Below are 10,054 nucleotides of genomic sequence, written 5' to 3'. Positions count from 1 at the left end.
AAGAATAATGCAAAGGCTAGAACTGTAACTATTAGTTGCTTAAGTGATGCAATATTTGGTAAGGTTAATAAATTAAAAGAAGCCAAAGAAATCTAGAACAAGTTAAGTCAATTATATGAAGGAGATCCTAAGACAAAGCAAGCTAAGTTAATGAATCTGAAATAGAAATATGAATGTCTAAAGATAGCCAATGATGGTGGTGTTGAAAATTGCATACACAAGGTAAATGAGATTGGGAATACTATCACAAGTGTTGGTGGAAAGATAGAAGAAGGTGATGTTGTAAGAAATATCTTGCTGACTCTACCTAAACCCTGTAAGCCTAAGAAGTGTGTTATTGAAGAATGTCATGATTTAGATGAGTATACGATTGATCAACTCCTTGGATCATTATTTACCTACGAAATATCAGAAATGGAAGATATCAAAAGGGAAAGAAAAGTGACTGCATTCAATGTTTCAAAGAGTTGAAGATGAACTGAAAGCAAGTGAAAATATGGATGAGATCAAAGCAAACTTTGTAAGAAGACTAAAAAAGAGGAATTAGAAAATACAAAGGTAAATTACCTTTGAAATGCTTCAATTGTAATTTGTGGAAGAATTGGTCATTATGCTTCTAAATGCATGTATAAGAAGACTATAAAAGATCTGATAATGATGAGAAGAAGAGTAGACACAAAAGATTCAACACAAAGAAAAAGGACATTGGATAGAGATAAAGGAAAAAAGAACCTATGTTCTATGGAGACACATTCATCTGAGGATGAAGATGGTGATGACTCAAATGAAGAATCTCAATTTTTTTACTATAAAAGAAAATAATAAAGAAATGTTTGGAAGATCAGAAGGAGTGAAGAACAACAAAAAATCCAAATGTGAAAAGACTGCATTGTATGCCAAAGTAGAACCGAAAGCTTGGATCATTAATTATGGATGTTCAAATCATATGATTAGTGATAAAGAGAAGTTCATTGATCTTGAGAAGTATGATGAAGGATCGGTAAAATTTGCAAGAGAGGAGGTTGCACTTATTTGTGGGATAGGAAGCATTACAATTAATGGTAAGCATAAAATTGATGATGCTTATTATGTTGATGTTCCGAGACATAATTTATTGAGTGTTTGTTAGATGTGCAATAAAGGTTATGGATTCTTATTTAGTAAGTCCATATGTGTAATTAGAAAAAAAAAATCTGGACGATTGGTTGCAAAAGATGTTATAACAAGTGGAAATGTCTACTATATAAAAGGATAAGAGTGGGAGTAGATGTTTGTTGGCATAGAGTGGTGAATGTTGGTTGTGGCATAAAAGAATGGGACATGTCAATTTTGATAACATTGTGAATATCAATACTACTAAAGTTGTGAGAGATTTACCAAGAATTATCAAACGTACTAATGTTGTGTGTATAGAATGTCAACTAAGAAAATAGAGGAAGAGGAGATTCAAGAACAAGAAATATTGCTTATTCACACAAACCTTTGTAGACCTACTAGGACAAAAGGACTCAATGGAAAATGGTACTTTATGTTGCTTATTGATTTAATTACTCTAGGATGGCATGGGTTACATTCTTGAAAGAAAAATCTAAAGCTTTTGAAAATTTTAAAATATTCAAGTCAATTGTTGAAAATCAAGTAGGTACTAAAATCAAGTATTTGAGATCTGATAGAGGAGGAGAGTTTAGTTCAAATGAATTTGATAGCTTTTGTGAAAAACATGGAATTATAAGACATTTTTCTACCCCAAGAACCTCTAAGCAAAATGGATTTGTAGAAAAAAAGAATAGGACTGTTGTTGAAATGGTTAGAACTATGTTGAAAGATGCTAACTTGGCTAATGTACATTGGAAAAAAGTTGTGCATAATGTTGTCTATATACTTAATAGGGTACAAATAAGAGTAAATCATACTAAGACACCTTATGAACTTTGGAATGGAAGATCTTCTACTCTGAAATATTTCAAGATCTTTGGAAGCAAGTGTTATATCATGAGAAATGAAGATGATCTAGAAAAGTCTGATACCCGAGTAGATGAAGGGATATTTATGGGATATGCTACAAATAGAAAAGCCTACCAGTGTTACAACAACTAGAGATTAAACAAGATAGTAGAAAGTACACATTTAAAAGTATGTGAAGAATGGAGTCAGACTGCCTCTGAACCTGAACTAGAGACTGAATTTTAGATTATCTTGGTTGTTGCAAAAGAGAAGATTGATCTGGAAGACGACAATAAAAAATGAAGGAGTAGAGGAAGAAGAACTTGAGCAAGTGTCTAAGACTCCAATGATATTTGCAAAAGAACCATTTAGAATATAAGATTGTTGGAGATAAAAATAAAGGTGTTTAGACACGAAGACGAGTTGCGGAATCCAATGAGCAAGCAAATTACTTTTTCCTTTTATAGGTAGAACCAAAGTCTTAAGAGGAAGCAAACAAAGAAGATAGTGGGATAAAGGCAATGGAAGAAGAGTTGAATCAAATACAGAAAAATCAAACATGGGAATTGGTACCCAGACTAGTGGACAAATATGTGATAGGAACTAAGTGGGTGTTTCGGAATAAGCTAAATGAACAAGGACAAGTCACAAAAAAACAATGCAAGGTTGGTATGTAAAGGTTATTCACATGTTGAAGGTATTGATTTTGATTTTACTCCAATAGCTAGGATAGAAGCTATAAGAATGTTTCTTGATTTTTCTTCTTATAAGAACTTTAAGGTGTATCAGATGGATGTTAAGTTAACCTTTCTAAATGGAGAGCTTGAAGAAGAGGTATATATTGAACAACCAGATGGATTCAAATTGTTAGAAGATTCGGATATGGTTTGCAAATTGAAGGCCTTATATGGACTCAAACAAGCACCTAGGGCTCGATATGCTAGATTGGATAGATATATGTTACATCAAAAATTCAGAATAGGTACTACTGAAAGCAATCTTTACTTTAAAGTTGAAGGTAACAAGCTACTGATTGTTGTTGTTTATGTTGATGATATTATATTTGAAAGAAATGATGATCTATGTAAGGAGTTTGCAGTGGAAGGAATTTGAAATTTCAATGATCGATGAGTTGTCATTCTTGTTTTACAAGTTATGCAATTAGAAGATGAAAAATTTCATTTCTCAAGCCAAATATGTCAACGAAATGTTAAATAAGTTTGAAATGAAGAACTGTAAACCAGTTGCAACCCTCTTGGTTGTTGGTTATAAGTTGAGCAAAGGTGACAAATCTCTAGAAGTTGATCATAAGAAGTACACATTCATCATTAGAGGATTGTTATATGTAACCGCCTCTAGACCAAGTATTATGCAGGTTGTTTGTTTAGTTGCAAAGATTCAAACTAATCTGAAGCAATTCCATGATCAAACAGTGAAGAGGATTTTCAAGCACTTGAAAGAAATTCTGAATTTTGGTCTTTGGTATAAGAAGAATGAAGATTTCATGCTAAAAGCAATGTTGATTAGGTTAGAAGTATTGATGATAGGAAAAGCATAAGTGGAGGTGCATTTTTCTTGGGAGATAGGTTGGTCTCTTGGTTGAGTAAGAAACAGGATTCAGTGTCTCTATCTACTGCAGAAGCAAAATACATTGCAACAACATCTTGTTGTACTCAAGTTATGTGGATGAAACAAACTCTTAAAGATATCAGAGTAGTATATGATGAAGTTATTTCCATCATGTGTGATAATACTAGTGCCATAAATATTTCAAAGAATCCAGTAATGCATTTAAGAACTAAACATATCTCAATACAATATCAATTCTTAAAAGAGAAGGTTGTAGAAAATGAAGTCAAATTGGAATATATTTCTACAAAAGAACGGGTCATAGACATTTTTACTAAAGCGTTGGCAAAGGATGTCTTTGAGTATCTCAAGTTAAAACTAAGGTCATTGCCCCTCCTTTCTCTAACTAGATGCATAGATGAGGTGCATTTCTCTAGGGGAAGATTCAAAGTTTATTCTGTCTCCTAGATTAATGATGTTGCTCTTAGGGGGAGCAGTAAAGTATGTGGTTTCTTTTTGGTTTGTTGGAGAGTAGTTTCAGAAGGAATAATACAGAAATCAATATGTCATGTTGTGTCCTTTGTCTTTGATGTCAAAGGGGGAGAGAACTCTTGATGTTGAAAGAGAACTTTTGATGTTACTATGCTTATTTTGCAAGTGTTGTTATCAATGACAAAGGGGGAGATTATTGGAAAACTGAGTTATGTTGTCATTAATACCAAACTTGGTGGTCTGGATGGAGTCTGGTTCGGAAAATACTCGGTGGCTTCCAGATATGTAGAATCATATGTTGTGGTTTAGTGGACATGTTTATTTGGTTCATACAATATTTCAATTTTATTCTCTAGTGGTGTTTTTGTTTTGCAAGTGAGTTACGTTGGTTTGTGCTTGGTGTATTCAACTATGAAATATTTTTCAATGTGTCGATTGGGTTATATTGATTGGATCATACTTTTTGGTTTGAATATGCATTGGAGAGTTAGAACATTGTTATGGGTCTCACTGTTGTGTGGAGATCCACATTACGCCAATTTGCATTGGAAGATGTTTTGGCCGAATGGTTGTTGAGTTTTATTGCTTATTTACATGTAACATTTTAGTGTCGACTATAGATGTATTAGCATGTGCAGTTCATTGGATTCGACTTGGAAGAATATATTGTGATGGATTTGGGTCCCCTCTTTCTCCTTAAGTGGACCACTTTGGGTTTTTTTTGGTTTGGGTGGCTAATTTTGTGCAATATTGTTTACTCTGTCTATGGCCGACCCTCAACTAGGTTTTTGATGATCTAACTTGTATTTAAGGAGTGTGGATGCATGAGTTGTATATGGGATTGAGTGTGAATTGATGTGAAGTGAATGTGTATAATGTGCAAGCAGATTTGATATTGCGGATGTGCAAAAGTTAGTTTGTGAAGAGCTTTGAAGGTGATATATTTAGTGTGACAGTGTTCTAAGACAGTGGTGGATGTCAAATATGTTTGCCATGATATTGGTTGCTTGACACAGAGGTTCAAGGATAATTTCATGACCAAGAGATTCTTCGTAGATAAATTTTGCTATTTTTTTTGTTGCTGAAAGATAGTGGGTCTCTTGGCAAATGGATGAATAACAATGGGTATCACATGGGTATCACCATTGGCCCAGGTTATTTATGGAGGAAGAGCTAACTAGAATGAAGAGCACGAATGGATGTTGAAATAGGATAATACTATGTATAAATGTAAAAATATTGAAGAAATAAAAATGTATGTGAGAAAATTTAGGAACATTATGGACAAAACAAACAGGGCAAAAAAATGTTTACTATATCAAAGAGTTCAACCCCACATGGGACCATGATGGAAAAACTTATATATGAGTTAATATTAAATGGATGATACCTAAAAAGAAGAATAAAAGAATATGCCAATTTTGCAACAAGTCGGTGGTGGAGACAAAAGGACACTTTGCTATTGAGTGCTCAGCATACAATGACATACATACCAACTATGAAGACATCTTGAAAATTGTCAATTGAAGTATCTTATTTGAGGAGACAAGGCTAGATAAAAGTAAAAAGACCAACTTCTTGATCAAAATTCACTACAGATCTAATCTTGAAAGGATTTATAAACTTTATAAAGCTTTTGTGCTAGGAGTTCAAGTTGCTCTTGTGTCCCATAGACTGCATTGGCCTCGTGGACAATATAAAAAATCTTTCATTTCATTTCAAGATTAATCATTCTAAAAAGAATGTTCTTGAACATTAATTCTTTTCGAGAATCACATTGGGTTGTAGCTTATGCTTATACCATTTCCCAAAACACCACTATTTCAAAAAATCACATCATGTTAACTTCTTGGCGTTGGGTACTCCAATCACTATGCCTATGAACACAAGGAGGGATAGACTCCTTTGCAGATCCGAAGAAGATAAAAGCAATTGTAAATGCTGCTTGATTGAAGAATTATTGAAGACAAAGGGAGTAAAGTAAAGACGGAGGGAATGGAAAACCTGAATTTAACTACAGCAGCAAGCAATGCCCCTGAAGCTTTCAAGATGACTCCTAATCAGGTCATTGATCTTGAGAAAGAAGACCAATGCAATGTATAAGGAAACAACATAGCTGCAATAATAACTTTGGCCCCATGGCCCTCACTCATGAAAAGGATTGGTAATATCCTAGCCAACTGTGCATTCTCAATTCCTAATATGGTACTTCTTCTTCGTGTCATCCCACTAAGGTCCTTTGTGCTGCACGCCTTTTCATAGGTAGGCCTTTGAGACCCTGTTTATAATGACTCCCACAGTCAGGTCCCAATTGTTTGCACTCCCCAACACTGACATTAAACCTACTGCTGAAAAGGCCACAACCTTGCTAGGACAAGGATAGTGCTAAAAATATCCCCACAGCCCAACCCACCATCACCTCAAGTTTTTACACCTCGTGTTGGCAATATATCTCAATTCAGGGATTCCTCAATACACATTGCTTGGAAAAACATTTATAACAACCTACAAGGACTCGTATATGCCATGGAAGCAAAGGAGAAGACCAGGAAATACAGACGAAATGTGTTAATCATCTTCTTTTCTTTTCTTTTTCTTTTTTATGTCCAATACCAAATAAAATCAATATGCTATTGAAGAATGCCTAAAGAAACAAGTACAACGCAAACGACTATTGAGGTAAAATTTTCAAATCGATTCATGTAGGACCGAAGCAATAGAATAACTACTTACTGCCGCCAAGGCAAGAAGACGGTTAGCTCAAGTCATCCAAGACAATGAACACAATTTAAGAGAGCCTTCAACACTATGGGTTACCCGAATGCGGATATCCCTCAAGGGAGGATCGGAATACAAACACACAGACAAATGAAAGAGCCGGGGTCGTCTAGGCATGGGACAAACACCAGAAATAGGAAGAAACAACACTGCAACAACATGCAAATGCCAATACCCCCACACTAACCAACCCATAAAGATGCGCTATCACTTCGCCCACATAAGGATGGAAGATGATAAACACTATTTTTATGTATAGAGCTTTTTATTGCTACTTTTCTAGCTTTCTATGCTTTATATATCTCGTAGTGTCTAACCTTAGGCAGACCAAACGGTTTTTGTGTAATTTTATATAATAATCAATACAATTAACTTTTATCAAAAAAATCAATACAACTATGCAAGGGACGATACTGGATTTATGGGAACAAGAGAGAAAAAAATGAAGGCAATGATTTATTTAGTAATTGCAAAAAAATTCTAGCAAACCATTCTATAAGAATATGTTATAATGTTTGAAATAGACATTGCAGAACAAAAAAGAAAGTTTAAACAGAGAGTGGCCGATGATGGTGTTTTAAATTAAAATTCAATTTCATTCGCTAGTTGATTCTTCAGCATGCTCGTCATTTAAAAAATCTATAATCATATTTGCAATAATTTCTGGCTTCTCAACGTGAGGAATGTGGCCGCATTCACTAATGTACTGCACTTTCGATTCTTTTAGGTCTTCTTGCAATCTCTGCAGAAATTAAAGGTCATTAGAAAGTGCTATATTTTAATTTTAGAAACATCTAATTTTAACAAATGAACAGATCAACCAACCTTCGCATATTTCATGCTGACAATCTCGTCCTCCTCACCCCAAATCACTAGAGTCTTCTTGTCTATCTGTAAAAATGGTGATATTATTGAACATGCCTGATAAGATACAATAGAAATCCAATGGTTCATGGTTGTGTAAATTGAATGCTATATGGTTATATTATTCACCTTAACAGCCAAGACTTATGAAAGCTATAACTTTTCTAACTGTAAGTTCAGTGCTTTCTAAACACTTTTTGATTTTTCCAATTTTAATTATGCACATACCATCTAAATTCTCAAATCTTGCTTCCCATGCTAAAGAATGCATTTCAACAAACCTCTTTTATACGAGCAGCAATGTTATATCCCCCACTAAGCATGAAATCAACTGTTGCATCTGCCCAATGCGGTGAGTGACAATGCAAGCGACCAACCTAGAAAGAACTCAATCAAAAAAATTGTGCCGATATACGAGGCTAACATTCACTAATGTAATAAATTCAACATTCATATGATATTTGAAATCCAATCTTAAGGATAGGTTAAAGAATACCATTACAAGCGGATAATCAATATGATATTATCAAGCAAATTCATTTTACATTTACAACATACATTCAAGTTTTATCCCACATCCAATCATCTTCTCCAGATTAATCATAGTTCACTCCGCAAATCAAAATAATCTTGTCTAAATATACTATTCGCACTTTAAGTAACTATTACAATCACATCCACTAAATTCACCCAATTTGAGAAAGTGGATTAATTTGGTCTTTAATCTTTACTGAAACATAAGAATATATAGACCAATAGAGGAACTGTTCCACTTCTAAGTTTGGAAAGGACAAGCACAACCATTACATAACAAACTTAAATGTATGCTAATAGCAATAGCCTTTATTAATGCAAAATTTGCATTGAAAGATATACGAATCCAAAAATGATATCCAGTCATAGTTCTTGTAAGCATTAGTTCTCCTTTCATTATGTTGTATATATTGTACACTGCCTGTACTAGAACTTACTTTTATTGTTCACCTAAAGAAAAGTTTCACGTACAAATTAAACGTATTAGTCATATGACAGTGATTTTTTATTTTTTTAAAAAGTATGTATTCTTTTAAAAGAGCTCTGTAAACAAACGTGGGCTTTAACCACACATAGACTCAATTGAAATTGACGAAAACCATGAAATATAAAATACACACTTTACAATCCAGGATCCTGAGGTTTATCCTGAACTCATCTAGTTATATGGAAACTTAGAAACACAAAAACCAATACGTGAGGGTAACACAAGTAAAAACGGAGAGGTCGGGCCTGTGAAAAGAATACATATATCCACCATGGCCTATTATTCCATTGGCTGTGAAATTTCGAGAAGATCTTGGAGATATTGGGAAGAGTCTTCCATCAGTGAGGCATTGGCTGATTTCCGAGTATCTTCCTCTTCCATAACTTGGTTGATAGAGCAAGTTTCCATGTTGACAACACCTGCCATGTGGATAGAAGGAATGCTTTGTGTAGAGTGATCATTCATGACTTGATGCAGTTCTGTTTGAGCAGTATACTCAGTCAAGGCTTGAACATGTATATGAAGAGCGCTTATGAATTAGTGCATTTCACTTGTGCAAAAATGCTGATGCAAAACAGGAGGATATTCCCCACCAGCCACCTCCACATTGGACACTGTGTGAGGCAAAAAAGAATAAGAGGGCCCTAAGAGCTACCAATCAGATGCAGGATGCCTGAAAACTATTACAAGACCAGTTCCCTCTCACTCAAAACAGGAGACAATGCATTAATTTGTGGTATGGTGACCAAGATGGACAGGGTGTCATGCTGTTAATAAGACATGGGTGCCATGTGAAGAGGATGGGCCTCCATCTTCTCATAATTCAACTGGATGCAGGTGTGGACATCCATCAAGCATAAAGGATAGAGGTATCCTGTGAGTATCTACACACTAAGCAAGAGAAGAGAATGAACAAGGAGTGTTGTGCAACTGGAAACGTAAACCCACAAAGTATAATAATATCGCAGCACAAATTAGTTGCAAATAAATAACAAACAAAATAAAATAGAAAAACAGAATAACAGACAAGACACAGATTTACGTGGTAAGACCTTGACAATATGCCAAGGAAACATCCATGGGGCAAGGTATTAGTATTCTTATTGCTCAGAGAAAATAATTACCGTCTTCATGCTACAATTACTTTGCATCCAAGGCAACAAAGATATATAGAATATATTGAAAATAACGACCACCATCAAATTTAGAAAAAACTTATCTTTTTCCTTTAAAGGAATTAGGAATTATTAAGAAAAAACAGTTTTTCCATAAGATATGATTTGTTTTATTCTTTAATTGTGTAATGTCACCCTTTATTTTACCTTGGAAAATAATTGAATGATTAAATTCAGTTGTCAAAAAATAAAGAAATTTACTGACAACTAA

At 34.3% G+C, this 10,054-nt stretch overlaps 1 protein-coding gene across 4 annotated transcripts in view; it reads right to left on the bottom strand.

The window, feature by feature from the left end:
• Nucleotides 1-7,223: 7,223 nt before the first annotated feature.
• The window catches only part of LOC131052989 (alpha/beta hydrolase domain-containing protein VTE7), a 132,048-nt gene continuing 129,217 nt past the window's right edge, over nt 7,224-10,054 (bottom strand). For 2 of the 4 annotated variants that reach the window (XM_057987607.2, XM_057987606.2), the window contains exons 8-10: nt 7,929-8,024; nt 7,609-7,704; nt 7,224-7,525 (exon numbers count right to left, since the gene is read on the bottom strand). In XM_057987607.2, coding sequence (XP_057843590.2) covers nt 7,379-7,525; nt 7,609-7,704; nt 7,929-8,024 — 339 coding nt within the window. In that variant the 3' untranslated portion in view covers nt 7,224-7,378. The remainder of the gene's footprint in view (nt 7,526-7,608; nt 7,705-7,928; nt 8,025-10,054) is intronic. The other 2 variants (XM_057987609.2, XM_057987608.2) reach the window with 1 other exon arrangement.

This window comes from Cryptomeria japonica, chromosome 3 (genome assembly GCF_030272615.1).
Source record: "Cryptomeria japonica chromosome 3, Sugi_1.0, whole genome shotgun sequence".
NCBI classification, from domain to species: domain Eukaryota; kingdom Viridiplantae; phylum Streptophyta; class Pinopsida; order Cupressales; family Cupressaceae; genus Cryptomeria; species Cryptomeria japonica.
The sequence above is the reverse complement of the archived record's forward strand: the minus strand, read 5'-3'. Positions and strand labels throughout refer to the sequence as shown.